This window comes from Hylobates moloch, unplaced genomic scaffold (assembly GCF_009828535.3).
Source record: "Hylobates moloch isolate HMO894 unplaced genomic scaffold, HMol_V3 SCAFFOLD_12, whole genome shotgun sequence".
Taxonomy (NCBI): Eukaryota; Metazoa; Chordata; class Mammalia; order Primates; family Hylobatidae; genus Hylobates; species Hylobates moloch.
This window is the reverse complement of record NW_026652287.1, coordinates 10,051,919-10,070,214: the sequence shown is the minus strand read 5'-3', so window position 1 is coordinate 10,070,214 and position 18,296 is coordinate 10,051,919. Positions and strand designations below refer to the sequence as shown.

Below are 18,296 nucleotides of genomic sequence, written 5' to 3'. Positions count from 1 at the left end.
TTGAATGTTTTTGATCCACTGTCAGTTGATTCCATGAATACAGAACCCACGGAAATGGGGGCCAACTGTGGATCCAAAAGTTGAGGTTTAGTAAAATTAATTTTTACTACTTCATCAAGAACATTCTTTTTTTTTTTTTTTTTTTTTTTTTGAGGTGGAGTCTTGCTCTGTCACCCAGGTCGGAGAGCAGTGGCACAATCTTGGCTCACTGCAACCTCCGCCTCCCGGGTTCAAGCGATTCTCCTGCCTCAGCCTCCCAAGTAGCTGGGACTACAGGCACCTGCCACCACGCCTGGCTAATTTTTGTATTTTTAGTAGAGACAAGGTTTCACCATGTTGGCCAGGCTGGTCTCGAACTCCTGACCTCAGGTGATCCACCCGCCTCGGGCTCCCAAAGTGCTGGGATTACAGGCGTGAGCCACTGCACCCGGCCCATCAAGAACATTAAGTGAAATTTGTCTTTGGTTTTCTTTTTCTTTTTCTTTTTTTTTTTTTTGAGACAGAGTCTCTGTCGCCCAGACTGGAGTAGTGCAATGGCGCAATCTCAGCTCGCTGCAACCTCCGCCTCCGGGTTCAAGTGATTCTCCTGCCTCAGCCTCCTGAGTAGCTGGAATTACAGGCATATGCCACCACACCCGGCTAATTTTTGTATTTTTTGTAGAGACGTGGGTTTCACCATGTTGGTCAGGCTGGTCTTGAACTCCTGACCTCATGATCCACCCGCCTCGGCCTCCCAAAGTGCTGGGATTACAGGTGTGAGTCACTGTGCCCAGCCATGTCTTTGGTTTTCAATACTGCCAGGGCATGCCTGTAAATACAAGGGCTGCAACAACAGTTGGGGGCCCTGCCTCCATTCTGCTTGCAATTTCACCCACCATTGCTTTTGCACAGTCAGTGCAAATATCAACACAGTGTAAAGGCAAATAACATCTTAGTATCATGAAAACAGCTTTGACCCTTTCCCTCCTGAAGGAGTCTCAGGAATGCCCCTTCAGGGGTCCATGGGCCACATGTTAAGAACCACTGTTACACACAGTGCGTTCCGTAATTGTAGAGATTGACTTTATATTTTAAAATAATGACGTTGTTTATGTTGCCTATGTTGAAACTCATTTACCCAACTACAATGTGCAGGTGTTCAACTCTCCAAACCTCTTTTGGTTTTGCAGACACTAGGTATGCATCAGTTAACTTTTGCCCATAGAACTCGAGCTCTTCAGTGTCTCTTCTATTTGGCTGACAAGGAAACTATAGAATCTCTCTTTAAAAAACCCATTGAAGAAGTGAAGTAAGTAGAAATGTTTAAATTGTATTAAGAAATAGGAAACAGATCATTTTTTGGAGCTGTACCTTTTAAGCCCTGAATTCAGAAGAGCGTAGTAGAGTAGCTGTGTGAATACAGTTCTGTTGCCTTGAATATCCTTGACATTTTGGCAAAGGGATAATAGGGCTTTGAGAACATCTTGTTTCCATCGTTTCTTGGAGGCATTTAGAAACTGAATGTTTTATTTATCTTGTTCAAATTGATTTCTATCTAATGTTATTATATATTCATTGAATATATTTGGAAGTCCAAAATGGACTTTTAAAACAAACTGGCCTAATATTTCCATATGGTAGTTTTTATTTTAAATGTAAATGTGGCCTATGAGAATGATTCTTAGAAACGTTTCTGTTTTCCAGATCTTATTTGAAATGTATAACTTTTCTGGCATCATTTGAGACTTTGAATATCCCCATCACATATGAATTATTTTGCAACAGTCCTAAAGAAGGAATGATTAAGGGTCTGTGGAAAAACCACAGCCACGAGTCCATGGTAGGTACACCTCACTGCCGCATTCCCAATTCCCTGCCCCTACTCAGAATCCTGAAAGAGAAAACCAGGAATAGTCTTTTGTTGTTGTTGTTGGAGACGGAGTTTTGCTCTGTTTCCCAGGCTAGAGTATAGTGGTGTGATCTCAGCTCACTGCAACCTCCATCTGCCAGGTTCAAGCCTCAGCCTCCCAAGTAGCTGGGGTTATAGGGGCCCGCCCACCACACCTGGCTAATTTTTGTATTTTTAGTAGAGGCGAGGTTTCACCATATTGGTCAGGCTGGTCTCGAACACCTGACCAGGTGATCCACCCACCTGGGCCTCCCAAAGTACTGGGATTACAGGCATGAGCCACCGCACCCAACCCATGAACAGTCTGTATCCCTGAACAACTCTACTGCTCTGAGACCTTTCTACTCTCCTGTCCCAGCGTGTGGATGGATAAGCCAATGTGGAAGGTCCTTTTACCTCTTTTGCCTTAAAGCCCACCAGCTAAAGTCATCCCTGCAAAACAGAGAGATCAGTTTTGTAATCCCTTCCACGGCTTATCTGTCCTTATCTGGACAGGGAGAGGAGACTGTCCGGTAGAGAGAGGATATTGTTTCTCTTCTTCTTAGTTGCCTATGGGAATTTAGCCTCTGAGGCAGTTGGAGGCTGGGGCAGGAAGGTTTTCTGGTCCAACAGGCAAACTTTTTCAATAGAAGAAAGAAAGGGGGAGACATCCGAGGTGGTGTCTGAGTCCATGACAGCAAGAAAAATAATCCCTTTTTTATCATGTCTTTCATTAGAAAGATGGGGGCCTTCGACAGACATTCACAGATTAGAAGCATATTTTGTGGCTGGGCGCAGTGGCTCATGCCTGTAATCCCAGTACTTTGGGAGGCCGAGGCAGGTAGATCACTTCAGGTCAGGAGTTCGAGACCAGCCTGCCCAACATGGTGAAATCCTGTCTCTACTAAAAATACAAAAATTAGCCAGGCATGATGGCGGCCGCTTGTAATCCCAGCTACTCGGGAAGCTGAGGCAGGAGAACCTCTTGAACCCAGGAGGCGGAGGTTGCAGTGAGCTGAGATCATGCTACTGCACTCCAGCCTGGGCAACAGAGTGAGACTCCATCTCAAAAAAAAAAAAAAAGCAGCATATTTTGTATTAAGCTGCCCTACTTTTCCAAAGATGGCTTGATTTACTGGTGTCTTGGAACAGCATGATTTTTTTTTCTTTTTTTGGCTTCAGGCAGTAAGATTGGTGACTGAGCTGTGTTTAGAATACAAAATCTATGACTTGCAGCTTTGGAATGGACTCTTGCAAAAGCTTCTGGGTTTCAATGTGGTAAGTAAGACTCAATGCCCTCGACTAAGTATATTTGAAAGCTTTTGCACAGCATCCCCTAAACATTTTGGATTGATACTTGTTATGGAACAGATTTATGCTGAAAACACAGTCACTCTCACTGAGTTCATGCCAAACTTAAAGAACTTGGTGTTGGGCCAGAGAGTGCAAAATCCAAAATGACATAAATTTCACTGGAAGCAAATGGAAGGTTCTCTAGCCTTTTTTGATATTTATGAACTTGTAAGTGAACTTCTCTGGCTGTTATCATGGAAGATAAAGTTTTACCAGTACTTCTTCTAGAACTTTAACATCTGGTATTTCATATTGAAATTTTCCATTTTGGTGGTCTTTAGAACTTTTTTATTTTTAATTTTTTACAGATTCCTTATCTAAGGAAAGTTTTAAAAGCCATTTCCAGTATCCATTCTTTATGGCAGGTATGTAGTTTTTTAAAATAAATTTTATTGAATTTAGTCTTTATACTTTCTGGCCTTGTGACTGCTGGGGACACGGGATTAAGCAGTCAGCTCCTTCGTAAATAACAGAACTGAGCCAAGTACAGTGGCTCACTTCCTGTAACCTCAACGCTTTGGGAGGCCAAGGTGGAAGGATCACTTGAGCCCAGGAGTTTGAGGCTGCAGTGAGCCATGATTGCACCATTGCACTCCAGCTCTGGCCTGGGGAACAGAGCTAGATCCTTTCCCTAAAATAAAGAAAGAAGAAACAGAACTGATCAGCTGTAGGATGATTAAAGTTGTGCCTGGACCTGTTAATACTCAGCTCACATCACCTCCTTAAGATACTGTTTTCCTGAGTTTTCCGGGCCTCACGAGTCACATCTTTATTTATGCTCTGAAGACATTTTGGCTCCACTCTGACTTTTGTCACCATATAATTAATTTTAATTACATGTTGGACTGCCCCTCACAGACTTTGAAGATCTTTCACGTCAGGTACCCTGGCTTGTTCATCTTTTCTACATTTCACATAAGTTGTGTACCCATATAATCATAATATATATTACGTAGAAATATATAATTTATTCTTTGTTTAATAAATTAGGACAATATAGAAATATGCTGAGTAAAACATGAAAATTCCCCCTTACTGTTTCCCTTCATAATTATCTCCCTAAGGGAACAGCTGCTTACAATTTCCTATGTATTCTAGAGATTTCCTAAATTTTTTTTTTTTTTTTGAGATGGAGTCTCGCTCTTGCCCAGGCTAGAGTGCAGTTGTGCGATCTCAGGTCACTGCAAGCTCTGACTCCTGGGTTCACGCTATTCTCCTGCCTCAGCCTCCTGAGTAGCTGGGACTACAGGCGCATGCTGCCACGCCCTGCTAATTTTTGTATTTTTAATAGAGACGGGGTTTCACTGCGTTAGCCAGGATGGTCTCGATCTCCTGACCTTGTGATCCGCCCGCCTCGCGGCCTCCCAAAGTGCTGGGATTACAGGCGTGAGCCACCACACCTGGCTGAGATTTCCTGTTTTACAGGCACGTATGCATGTGTGTGCATATCTACAGTGTATATATGCATTTTTGCACACATAAATGCAATCATATTCTAAACAAAGTGTTGTTTTCACATAACAATGGTCTCTGGAGATTGTTCCATATCAGCACATGTAGATCTATCTAATTGTTTTATTGAGATATAATTCACATGTAAAATTTATCCTTTTTTTTTTTTTTTTTTTTTTGAGATGGAGTCTCGCTCTGTTGCCCAGGCTGGAGTGCAGTGGCGCCATCTCGGCTCACTGCAAGCTCTGCCTCCCGGGTTCAAGCCATTCTCCTGCCTCAGCCTCCCAAGTAGCTGGGACTATAGGCGCCCGCCACCACGCCCTGCTAATTTTTTGTATTTTTAGTAGAGACGGGGTTTCACCGTGTTAGCCAGGATGGTCTTGATCTCCTGACCTCATGATCCACCCGCCTTGGCCTCCCAAAGTGCTGGGATTACAGGCGTGAGCCACCGCGCCCAGCCCTACCTTTTAAAGTACACAATGAAGTAGTTTTTGGTATATGCACAAAGTTGTACAGCCCCACCATTATCTAATTCCAGAACATTTTCCTCACCCCAAAAAGAAAATTCATATCCATTAGCAATCATTCCCCATTCCCTACTCCCTCCAGTCCCCAGTGACCACTAATTTACTTAGTGTCCATGGATTTGCCTATTCTGGACATTTTATATCAACGGAATCCCACACTATGTGGGATTTTGTGTCCGGCTTCTTTCACTCAGCATCCACATTGTAGCATGGATCAGAACTTCATTCGTCTTTATTGCCAAATAATGTTCCATTATATGGATATACCACTTTTATTTATCCATTTGCCAGTTGATAAACATTCGAGTTTCTGTTTTTGGTCATTATAAATAATGCTGCTATGGAACATTTGTGTACAAGTTTTCACTGAACATGTTTTCATTTCTCTTGAGTGTATACCTAGGAGTGGGCTTGTTGGGTCTTACAGTAACTCTATGTTTAGCCTTTTGAGGTATTTTATTATTTTTAATGCTTGATTATTCTCCAGAATATGTGGTAAAATATACCCGAAGTTACTTAACCACTCCTCTATTGATGGAAGTTTACATTCTCTTTCCTCTTTTTTTTCTTTAGATATATAGAGATGGAGGTCTTGCTATGTTGCCTAGGCTGGTCTTGGAACTCCTGAGCTCAAACAATCCTCCTGCCTTGGCCTCCCAAAGTACTGGGATTACGGGTGTGAGCCACCGCGCCTGGCCAATGTTCTTTCCTTATTCACCTTCTTGAAATTCTTTCTCTTGTCCCCTTCCTCCTTTCCTGTGGCCCTGGCACATAACCGGCTAAGGATTAATTTTCTTTTCTGAGTTGGGTTCTGACTTTTTGCCAAATGGAACAATAATGAATCAGCCAGGATTGTATAGTGAGATCCTGAAAGTTACAGTTATGAAGAACATTATGCTAGAACCTTAATCATCTCAAACAGGGAGATATCAGCTTATGATTTTACTCATCTGGAATATAAACTATAAATGTACAGTTTTGTGACCATTTAACAGTGGCCTCTGGAGAGTGTTCCATGTCAGCACATAGCAATCTATCTAATTTTTTTGTTGAGATACAATTCACTTGTAAAATTCATCCTTTTGAAAGTATACAATCAAGTAGTTTCTGGTATATTCATAAAATTGTACAACCATCACCATTATCTAATTTCAGAACATTTAGGGTGCAATTTAAAGAGAGTTCATAATATCTTTTTTGAGATGGAGTTTCACTCTGTCGCCCAGGCAACCTCCGCCTCCCGGGTTCAAGCGATTCTTGTGTCTCAGCCTCCCGAGTAGCTGGGATTACAAGCATGCACCACCATGCCTGGCTAATTTTTGTATTTTTAGTAGAGACGGGGTTTTGCCATGTTGGCCAGGCTGGTTTCGAACTCCTGACCTCAAGTGATTCACCTGCTTCAGCCTTTCAAAGTGCTGGGATTATAGGTGTGAGCCACTGCACCTGGCCTAGACTGCAAATTAAAGAGAGTTTGTAATATCCTTAACATGAATATCCCAAACGTGGACTTGTTTTCACAGGTTCCCTACTTCAGCAAAGCGTGGCAGCGTGTGATACAGATACCACTGCTTTCAGGTATTTCACTCTCCTCTGAAACATTGGCTACAGCATTTTATAGTTAAGTGTGTGTATATCATGGTTGTTGTTTTTTTTTTTTTTATCTTCAGCCTCTTGTCCTTTAAGTCCTGATCAGCTGTCAGATTGTTCTGAGAGTCTCATTGCTGTCCTCGAGTAAGTAAAATATTTGTTCTACAAAAAAAAAAAAAGTTTGTTGCTTATAAGATTCCCTTCTAATAGATATCTCTTATGAGTAATTCCTTTTTGTTAGGAAGTTAAGCATAACACTTGTTTTTTTGTTTTTTTATTTTTTGTTTTGAGATGGAGTCTTGCTCTTTCATCCAGGCTGGAGTGCAGTGGCACAACCTCGGCTCACTGCAACCTCCACATCCCAGATTCAAGCGATTCTCCTGCCTCAGCCTCCTGAGTAGCTGGGATTACAGGCACGTGCCACCATGCCTGGCTAATTTTTGTATTTTTAGTAGAGATGGAATTTCCAAAGTGTTGGGATTACAGGCATGAGCCATCCCACGAGTAGCTGGGATTACAGGCACGCGCCATGCACCACCAGGCCCGGCTAATATTTGTAGTTTTAGTAGAGATGGCCTCCCAAATTGCTGGGATTACAGGTGTGAGGCACTGTGCCTGGCAACACTTGTTTTTTGTTTTTTTTTTTGTTTTTTTGTTTTTTTGGTTTTTTTTTGGTTTTTTTTTTTGAAACACAGTCTCTCTCTGTCACCCCAGCTGGAGTGCAGTGGCACGATCTCGGCTCACTTCAAGCTCCGCCTCCCGGGTTCATGCCATTCTCCCGCCTCAGCCTCCTGAGTAGCTGGTACTACAGGCGCCCACCACCATGCCTGGCTAATTTTTTGTATTTTTAGTAGAGACGGGGTTTCTCCGTGTTAGCCAGGATGGTCTCAATCTCCTGACATCATGGTCCACCTGCCTCGGCCTCCCATAGTGCTGGGATTACAGGCTTCAGCCACCACGCCCGGCCAACACTTGTTTTTATACCAAAATATCTTGATTATTTTTACAATGTCTACTTCCCATTTGTTGTGCGACTAGTAAACTGAGCATTCTCTAAAATGAGTACCTACTGTGTGAGCATAGAGTACTTTTGGTGACTACCCTAAATCATACAGCATTGTCACATATATTTTGAGTCTTCTGGCTGGATGCGGCAACTCACACCTGTAATCCCAGTACTTTGGGAGTCTGAGGCGAGTGGATCACTTGAGGTCAGGAGTTCGAGACCAGCCTGGCCAACGTGGTGAAACCCCGTCTCTACTAAAAGTATAAAAATGAGCGGGGCATGGTGGCGCATGCCCGTAATCCCAGCTACTCAGGAAGCTGAGGAGGGAGAATCGCTTGAACCCGGGAGGTGTTGGTTGCAGTGAGCTAAGATCATGCCATTGTACTCCAGCCTGGGTGACACAGCTAGACTGTTTCTCAAAAAAAAAGGTTTTGAGTCTTCTGAGAATTTAGAAGCCTATCTTTAGACATCTGTAGGCTTTCAGACATAATCATGGTAGCAAACAGTACCGTGTTCTCGTGTGTAAATTCTTTTATTCTGTGTAGAATGCCATCAAAGACTCGTGTTACTCATTCCTAAGTATATGTCATGCACCAGCACTTTAGTGTTTAAAATTATTGAAAACCTGGACAAGTAGATGACTATGGAAAACTAGAAAGGCCAATATAATCTAGTGAATCTGACAGATTATTAGCTAATTAATGCTCTCTCTCGAAGATGTCCAGTCTCAGATGATCTTGACCTGATCGGAGTCGCCAGGCAGTACATCCAATTAGAACTTCCGGCTTTTGCATTAGCTTGTCTGATGCTCATGCCCCACTCAGAGAAAAGACACCAGCAAATTAAGGTATCGTGCATATGATTCCTCTGGGCTGCCAAGGAAATAGAAGTTCTAATCCTGCATGTCCCTTGCAAAAGGTCGCATTTTCATTTTAGCAAACTTATAAAGCATGAATAGATCAGATATGTGTGAAGCTTGTATGGGGGCTTAGTGGGAGGTAAGACTGAAAGATAGATTAAGGTCCAGCTGAGGGATGTCTTACAAGGGGTTTGGGCCTTATTGTCTATCAGTGGGGAAACAAGTGATTATTTTAGAACAGCAAACTGAAATGATGAAGGAATTATTTTAAAAGGAATAACCCATTAACCCATGTAGGCTTGGTCAGAGGAGGGGACAAGAAGTGAAACTCTTGGGAAGCTGTTGCATTTCAGTAGAATTTTATCCCACTTAATCTCTTCATAGCAACCTTGTGCATAGGTAGGGAAGGCTTGAGGGTTAAGTACCTATGTTACGGTCTGGTAATGAACTTGAACAAGACGAGAAGGCTACAAGGAAGGCAGCTGACTTAGCAATTGAATGTGGGAGATAAAAGGGGGAGAGAGGCTGGGCGCGGTGGCTCACACTTGTAATCCCAGCACTTTGGGAGGCCGAGGCGGGCGGATCACGAGGTCAGGAGATCGAGACCACGGTGAAACCCCGTCTCTACTAAAAAAAATACAAAAAAATTAGCTGGGCGTGGTGGCGGGCGCCTGTAGTCCCAGCTACTCGGAGAGGCTGAGGCAGGAGAATGGCGTGAACCCGGGAAGCGGAGCTTGCAGTGAGCCGAGACTGCGCCACTGCACTCCAGCCTGGGCAACAGAGCAAGACTCCGTCTAAAAAAAAAAAAAAAGAGGGGGAGAGTCAGATTTTATGTGTGGGTGCCCATCAGAAGGAGCCACAAGCATTTTGGGGACAGAACTTTTAAAAATAACTCTCATTTCCTTTATAATAGAGAACAAGTAGAACAAAGCATTTTGGAATGTTTTACAGTTATCTTCCCTGCAGGTAGACATACCAGTAGATAGAGATCTACATAAATGAACATGCATGCATTCATGCTTTTTTGTTTGTTTGTTTGTTTTTTGTATTTTGTTTTTTGAGCGTCTCTCTCTGTCACCCAGACTGGAGTCCAGTGGTACAATCTCAGCTCACTGCAACCTCCCTCCCGGGTTCAAGTGACTCCCAAGTAGCTGACATTAAGGGCTCCCGCCACCATGCCCGGCTAACTTTTGTATTTTTAGTAGTGACAGGGTTTTGCTATGTTGGCCAGGCAGGTCTCGAACTCCTGACCTGAGGCAATCCACTGGCCTTGGCCTCCCAAAGTGTTGGGATTATAGGCATGAGCCACTGTGCCCAGCTTAACATGCGTATTTTTTATTTGTCATTTGCTTTATTAATTACATTTTTAAAAGCCATCTGTTCTTGTCATTGACTTTTTCCCCTCTTTTCATCATTCATACACTCATTCCTTGATGTCGTTCAGCGTTTCAGTATTTAAATAGATTTCTTTTGGCACTTAGAACAACAAATTACCTGATCAACAGCTCTTGCTGTTGGAATAAATAATAACACTTTTCTATTAATTCTGCTTTGATTTTTCTCTAGAATTTTCTGGGTTCGTGTGACCCTCAGGTTATTTTAAAGCAATTGGAAGAGCATATGAAGACGGGCCAGCTAGCAGGATTTTCACATCAAGTAAGAGGCGATTTCATCTCCTTTTTGCTATGGAAATTTTGATACTAGAAGGTAGTCATTTCCCCAAACCAAGAGTAAGCTGAAAACTGCTATGTCTAGCTGTTTGTTTATATATAGAATTATTTTGCTTTTATTAAAACCTCAGTAAATTTTTTAAAAGGCAGGGACCCTGAGCATCTTGTTGACTGCTGTGCTCCATGGAAAATGTGTAGCCTTAAGTACTTTTAATTGAAAACAGATCTTCCTCATAAAAAGTCTCAAAGTGCACAACAACAATTACTTTATTTATTGACTGATGCTGACAGGCCTCCTTTCCCTTTTTACCCCCTCAAAAAGGAGGTGCAGTCACAATGCAGTGCTAATTGGGCTTCCTGTTGTCAGAAATGTTTCGATATTGAATAAAGGCTTGATACCTGTCATTCTATGGATTAGAAGTCTGATTCTAGTAGATTAGAAGTCTGATCTTAATGATACCTGTCATTCTATAGATTAGAAATCTGATTCTGAATAATATCATCAATAAGAAGGAATTTGGGATTTTGGCAAAGACCAAATACTTTCAAATGTTGAAGATGCATGTGATGAATACCAACAATATCGCTGAGCTAGTAAACTATTTGGCAAATGACTTAAGGTAAGTTAATTTTCAAAAAAAAACTTACTGTGGAATTTCCTTAAAATCTATCTTTATAAGCTGGGCGCAGTGGCTCACATCTGTAATCCTAGCACTTTGGGAAGCTGAGGTGGGTGGATCACCTGAGGTCAAGAGTTCAAAACCAGCTTGACCAACATGGAGAAACCCTGTCTCTACTAAAAATACAAAATTAGCCGGGCATGGTAGCGCATGCCTGTAATCCCAGCTACTCGGGAGGATGAGGCAGGAGAATTGCTTGAACCCGGGAGGCAGAGGTTGCGGTGAGCTGAGATCGCGCCATTGCACTCCAGCCTGGGCAACGAGCGAAACTCCATCTCAAAAAAAAAAAAAAAAAACTATCTTTATGTTGGAGCAAAATGTCAGCTGTAGAGCTATTTGGTTGTAATTAAAAGCTCAAAATATTACATCTCTTGTTACTGCACATATCCAAAAGTTAATCATTTAATAACCCAATTTCTTGGAATATGACCTTAGAATCTGACAAACAGGTCATCTGAATCCCCAAATCAAGTGTCTCACAGCCCTGCTCTAAATCCTACATTACAATTTTATGTCTTAGACACTTGCTCAGAACATTAATGACTTTATGTACCATCACTTTTGGTTTTTTGTTTGTTTGTTTGTTTGTTTTTTGAGACGGAGTCTCGCTCTGTCGCCCAGGCTGGAGTGCAGTAGTGTGATCTCGGCTCACTGCAAGCTCCGCCTCCCAGGTTCACGCCATTCTCCTGCCTCAGCCTCCCGAGTAGCTAGGACTACAGGCGCCAGCCACCTCGCCCGGCTAATTTTTTTGTATTTTTAGTAGAGACGGGGTTTCACCGTGTTAGCCAGGATGGTCTCCTGACCTCGTTGATCCACCCGCCTCGGCCTCCCAAAGTGCTGTAGGCATGAGCCACCGTGCCCGGCCCAATAACATCACTTTTATTAAACCCGGTTATCTAATTTTCCAGCACCCACAAGTTTAGAAACAATAAGCTTCTTGGGATAGAGCTGGGGGTGGACATGGAAACTGAACGGGAGAAGGAAGAAGTGGGCTGACACTAAAGAAAGGGAAGTTCAAGACTGCAGTACACACCAGATCCATCCCTGCATGTGGTCTAGCCATGCTGGCGCTTGAGAGGTCTTTCTTTCTCATTACCACTCCATGGATTTCCATCTGCTTGTTTATCTCTTGGGATCCAGCCATAATTAGATATTGTCATTTTTGAGCAAGTATTTTTTGAGTTATAATTGATACATATAATAAGCTGGACATATTTGAAGTCTGCAATTTAGTAAATTTTGACATATGTATGCCTATAAAGCCATCACCACAATCAAGAGAGTGAACATAATATCTCCAAAAGTTTCCTCATGCCCTCTGTGAAGTTGATTACATGAATTAGGTCATTCTTGTGATACCCAAATACATCAGAGCCGAGGGGCCCGGGGAAAAACACTCAGAGTACAAAACATTGCTCCAAAAACGTAATTCTGAGGCTGGGCGCGGTGGCTCACGCTTGTAATCCCAGCACTTTGGGAGGCCGAGGCGGGCGGATCACGAGGTCAGGAGATCGAGACCACGGTGAAACCCCATCTCTACTAAAAATACAAAAAAAAATAGCCGGGCGTGGTGGCGGGTGCCTGTAGTCCCAGCTACTTGGAGGCTGAGGCAGGAGAATGGCGTGAACCCGGGAGGCGGAGCTTGCAGTGAGCCGAGATTGCGCCACTGCACTCCAGCCTGGGCGACAGAGCGAGACTCCGTCTCAAAAAAAAAAAAAAAAAAGAACAATATGTAACATGTCTCTTTTTCATAAAACCTCTAACCTTCTCTTTGTTCTTTGGACAATCCAGAGACTACCCAGTCTATGTATATGCCCCAAGTTGGAATTATTTCTTCCTAAATAAAACATTAAATTTAGAGATTGGTCTTTACATTTTAATTTTGCCTTCAACGCCTCTTTTTCTTTCTTTTCTTTTTGAAATAGGGTCTTGCGTTGTCACCCAGGCTAGAGTGCAGTGGCACAAACGTGGCTCACTGCTGCCTCAACCTCCTGGGTTCAAGCGATCCTCCTACCTCAGCCTTCAGGGTAGCTGGGACTACAAGTGTGCAACACCACACCTGGCTAATTTTATATTTTTTGTAGAGACAGGGTTTTGCCATGTTGCCCAGGCTAGTCTCGAACTCCTGGACCCGAGCCATCTGTACATCTTGGCCTCCCTGAGTGCTGGGATTATAGGCACAAGGCACTGTGCTTGGCCTAACACTTCTTTTTCTTCTTGATTTTGTAGTTTAGATGAAGCTTCAGTCTTGATAACTGAATATTCAAAGCACTGCGGGAAACCTGTGCCTCCAGACGCCGCTCCCTGTGAAATTCTGAAGGTAAAGCTGATGAAAAGTTCTTATGTTCTAAGTTGACATTGTTTATATTCCTAGGGCCTTAAAATTGACCAGCCTTTTCTAGTGTTCTGGAGATAAATGTATTTTTATGTGTAACTGTAATTTTTATATTTTACTTTTTGTGTTAGAGAGTTCTAAACTGGAAATCAAGAGACCACAGTTCTAATCTCAGCCCTGCCACTGGGCAGCAAAGCCTAGTGTGGGCTTAGTCTTCAGATCTGGACCGCATAGTCTCTCAGGTGCTTTCCAGCATTACCATTCCTCATAAGGTGGTGTTTTTAATATTGAAGCAGGTGAAAAACTGAATTCTAAAAGGTGTTGATTACTGTCATGCTTGGGTATTAATTGCTTTTTAAATTAATTATTATTCTTTAATTACCTGAAACATATGTTCACTGCAGAAAAAAGAGAAGTATGGCCGGGCACGGTGGCTCACACCTGTAATCCCAGCACTTTGGGAGCCCGAGGGGCAGATTACCTGAGGCCAGGAGTTCAAAACCAGCCTGGCCAACATGGTGAAACCCCATCTCTACTAAAAATACAAAAATTAGTCAGGCGTGGTGGCACACGCCTGTAATCCCAGCTACTAGGGAGGCTGAGGCAGGAGAATTGCTTGAGCCCGGGATACAGAGGTTGCAGTGAGCTGAGGTCGTGCCACCGCACCCCAGCCTAGCCGACAGAGTGAGACTCTGTCTCCAAAAAAAAAAAAAATTAGCCCAGCGTGGTGATGGGCGCCTGTAATCCCGGCTCCTAGGGAGGCTGAGGCAGGAGAATCGCTTGAACCCAGGAGGCAGAGGTTGCAATGAGCCAAGATCACACCATTGCACCCCAGCCTGGGCGACAAGAGCAAAACTCATCTCAAAAAAAAAAGGAAAGAAAAGAAAAAGGAGAAATATGAAGGAGCCAAAAAAAAAAGAAAACCGAACTAAACTGATCTCCAAAATCTCACTACCCAGACATAGGATCACTGTTAACATTTTGCTGTACATTCTTCCAAATTTTTTGTATGTAAAATATGCACATAATTTATTTTTACTCCTATTTTGAACTTAAGTACCAGGTAAAATTTTTACTTTGGTCATATTTTGGTAGCTTTATTTTTTATTTGCTATTTTTCAGATCGGAATATTTTGGTAGCTTTAGTAAACCTAGGTATCGTGGCTTTTTTCTTCCTTTAGTCCAGATCAGGCATATTAGAATGAGCCCGCATTTTATTACCTCCCATTAATAACTTACAGGGCGTACCTCCAGTTGGTTGTGCTCAATGGCATAAGATTACTTTTTTTTTCAAAAGGGGAGAGTATTGATTCAGGAGACGAATTTGTGGCCTTTAAAATCTGTTTCTCTCTCATCTAAAATGCCAAATAGTTTGATATGTAGATTTGTATCACTTAAGTTTTAAGTTCTGTAGTTTATCTGACCATTTTCAATTTGAAAAACTAAGTGACTTGTAAAAATCACTTCTGTGTTTTTTCCCATTTAGATGTTTCTTAATGGATTATAGTAAATCATTGAACCGTTTTTTCAAGAAAGACAAGAATTTTGGAGTCTGCTATTAATGGACCATATTTATTACAGTTTTTAAATTGTACAATCTCTGTATTATAGCTGTTTGTCCAACATTACCCCACATGTAATAAATAAAACACTTAATACGAGCATAATTGCCCCATAAAGAACTCATGTCCTGAAGTAATAAGTCTTTTCATTGCCAGTCACTTGTGCAATTTATAGAGACTATCAACTTTTTGCACCGTATATGAAGGAAGCAAAGTGCAAAAATAGTTTGCTCTCTCCCTGAAGAAAATTGAGTGCTTATAGCCTATATCTTCCATATAAAAAAGTAACAATATCAGTCTTTTTAATGTTATTCTGAGAAAATATTGGTATAATTTTAGTGGCAGAGTGTATCAGTCAGAAAAATAAAAGCCACTCTAGATATGCCAAGCAGAGAAGAACTTCATGCCAGGGATTGGCTATAAAGTTCTTCAAAAGACTGAAAGAACAGAAGGGAGGTAGAAGGGGGAGCCAGACAAAAGGGAACAAGGGCTTTGCAGCCACAGATCAGGAGCTGCTCCTTCCCCTGGCTTGGAGCCCCGAGCCCACATTTGCCACTGAGCTGTTGGAGCTGCTGTGGCCACTGCAGTGCTCAGAAGCCCAGGAGTCTCTTTGCCAGTGCTGCTGACAACTTGCTCTGCTGCTGGCCAAGCTGCCAAGCCCACTACCAAAAGAAGAAACATGTCTGCACTTCCTCCAAGCTTCTAATTCTTACCCCAGTGCCAAGAAATAGCAGAACCAAACTGGAAGCCACCTGACTAGAAGTCTGGCAGGAGCGGTCCGCAACTGTAAACCCCCAGCACTGCAGCCAGTGGCCTAGAAAGGCGTGTGGAGCGAAAAGCCAGCGCACAGAAGTGTTAGTTACACCTGTTATTCTGCCTTTGTAGTCTTTTGCCATACTTGCGAATAACTTAAGTGAATTTGCTATTTACTGGAATTAGTTTGCCTTTATTTTGCCAGTTGAAAAAAAAGATTTCTAAAAAACTCAATGAAACATGATTAAACACAGATTTCAAAGTAAAATAAGTCTGGATTTGAGTTCTGGTTCTATCACTTACTAGCTGTGTGGGCCTGAACAAGTTATTTAATTTCCCACAGAGAGAAACAGGGTGGTCTTGCTCTGTCACCCAGGCTGGAGTGTAGTGTTATGACCATAGCTCACTGCAACCCTGAACCCCTGTGCTTAAGGGATCCTCCCACTTCAGCCTCCCGAGTATCTGGGACTACAGGCACACACCACCATGCCTTCCTGATTTTTAAATTTTTTTGTAGAGATAAGGTCTTGCTTTCTTGCCCAGGCTGGTCTTGAACTCTAGACCTCAAGTAATCCTCCCACCTTGGCCTCCCTAAGTACTGGTATTACAGGCATGAGTCACCTTGCCTGACCCAATTTCTCACCATCTTAATTCCCTCAAACTGAGGACAGTAAAAGTATCTACCTTCTAGTGGCAGGAGGTTTGAATCAGTTCGTATAAAGCATCTAGGCCAGGCATGGTGGCTCACGCCTGTAATCGCAGCACTTTGGGAGACCATGGTGGGCAGATCATGAGGTCTGGAGATCGAGACCATCCTGGCTAACATGGTGAAACCCCATCTCTCCTAAAAATACAAAAAATTAGCCAGGCATGGTGATGCATGCCTGTAATCCCAGCTTCTCAGGAGGCTGAGGCGGGAGAATCACTTGAACCAGGAGGCAGAGGTTGCAGTGAGCAGAGATCATGCTACTGCACTCCAGCCTGGATGATAGGGCAAGACTCTGTCTAAAAAAAAAAAATGCATCTAGCACAGTACCCAAGTGCCAAAAAATGCTAGTTATTATGCGTATATAGGCTTCTATTTAGCTAATGGCAAGTTTTTAAATTGCAGTTTCAATAATAAAATTATTTTTTACTTTGAAGGTGTTATACTAAATGTTTCTCCACAATAATTAGTTTAAAAATGCAAGTTACTTAATTTGCAATGATACTTTAATGACATTTGACCTATATTTAAAACATTGTCCAATAACTATTTACATAGGTCTTAGACAGACTTCTAAAGATCATATCATAACAAATAAGAATAGTTGGGCTGGCTGGGCATGGTGGCTCACTCCTGTAATCCCAGCACTTTGGGAGGCCAAGGCGGGTGGATCACCTGAGGTCAGGAGTTTGAGACCAGCCTGGCCAACATGGTGAAACTCCGCCTCTACTAAAAATACAAAAAATAGCCAGATGTGGTGGCAGGCACCTGTAATCCCAGCTACTTGGGAGGCTGAGGCAGGAGAATCGCTTGAACCCAGAAGGTGGATGCTTCAGTGAGCCAAGATCAAGCCACTGTACTCCAGTCTGGGCAACAGAGTGAGACTCCATCTCAAAAAAAAAAAAAAATAGCTGGGCTGGGCGTGGTGGCTCGTACCTGTAATCCCAGCACTTAGGGAGGACTAAGTTCGTGGATTGCTTAAGCCCAGAAGTTCAAGACCAGACTGGGCAACATAGTGAAACCTTGTCTTTACTAAAAACTAAAAAATAAAAAAAAATTGACCAGGCATGGTGATGTGTACCTGAAGTCACAGCTACTTGGGAGGCTGAAGTGGGAGGATTGCTTGAGTCCAGGAGGCAGAGATTGCAGTGAGCCAAGATTGTGCCACTGCACTCCAGCCTGGGTGACAGTGAAACCCTGTCTCAAAAGAAAAGTAATAATAATAATACAAATAAATACACCATAGAAAAAAATACAAAGGGCTTTTTTTCTCCCCACTAGAGATGGAGTCTTGCTCTGTCACCCAGGCTGGTGACATAGCTCACTGCAGCCTCAAACTCCTGAGCTCAAACAATCCTGTTGCCTCAGCTTCTTGAGTAGCTGGGACCCAGGCTGATGAAGCAATCATAGCTCACTGCAGCCTCAAACTCCTGAGCTGAAGCAATCCTGTTGCCTCAGCTTCTTGAGTAGCTGGGACCATACAGGTGCATGTCACCACACTCAGCCATTTTTTTTTTTTTTTGTAGCGCTAGGATCGTGGTATGCTGCCCAGGCTGGTCTCAAACTCCTGGCCTCAGGCAGTCTTCCTGAGTTGCTGAGATTAGAGATGTGAATCACCGCGCATGGCCCAAAGGGCTTTGGAACATGTGAAAAGAAATAAAACCTCCCTAATGCTAATAAAAATGCAAATTAAAACTACCTTAGATTCCATTTTTTACTTGCCAGAATGGCAAAAATTAAAGTTTGATAACTGTGGACAAAATTATCAGAAAATTTATTCTTATATCTTGGTGGGAATTTAAATTTGTATAAGTTCTTTGGAGGACAATTTGACAATCTCTTCAAAATTACAATTATGCATACCTTTTGACCCAACTATTCCACTTCTAGGAACACAACACACACTTGTAAGTTACTCACTATGCCATTATTCTCAGAG

General features: G+C 42.6%; 1 protein-coding gene across 3 annotated transcripts in view; it reads left to right on the top strand.

Annotated features, from left to right (window-relative positions):
* KNTC1 (kinetochore associated 1) overlaps positions 1–18,025 on the top strand; it is a 100,904-nt gene extending 82,879 nt beyond the window's left edge. For 2 of the 3 annotated variants that reach the window (XM_032168424.2, XM_032168425.2), the window contains 11 exons: positions 1,170–1,288; positions 1,684–1,819; positions 3,050–3,145; positions 3,529–3,585; positions 6,720–6,774; positions 6,867–6,930; positions 8,510–8,639; positions 10,218–10,307; positions 10,796–10,941; positions 13,231–13,321; positions 14,823–15,022. In XM_032168424.2, coding sequence (XP_032024315.1) covers positions 1,170–1,288; positions 1,684–1,819; positions 3,050–3,145; positions 3,529–3,585; positions 6,720–6,774; positions 6,867–6,930; positions 8,510–8,639; positions 10,218–10,307; positions 10,796–10,941; positions 13,231–13,321; positions 14,823–14,843 — 1,005 coding nt within the window. In that variant the 3' untranslated portion in view covers positions 14,844–15,022. Of the gene's footprint in view, positions 1–1,169; positions 1,289–1,683; positions 1,820–3,049; positions 3,146–3,528; positions 3,586–6,719; positions 6,775–6,866; positions 6,931–8,509; positions 8,640–10,217; positions 10,308–10,795; positions 10,942–13,230; positions 13,322–14,822; positions 15,023–17,883 lie in introns of those variants that run through there. The other variant, XM_058424728.1, reaches the window with a different exon arrangement.
* Positions 18,026–18,296: the final 271 nt, after the last annotated feature.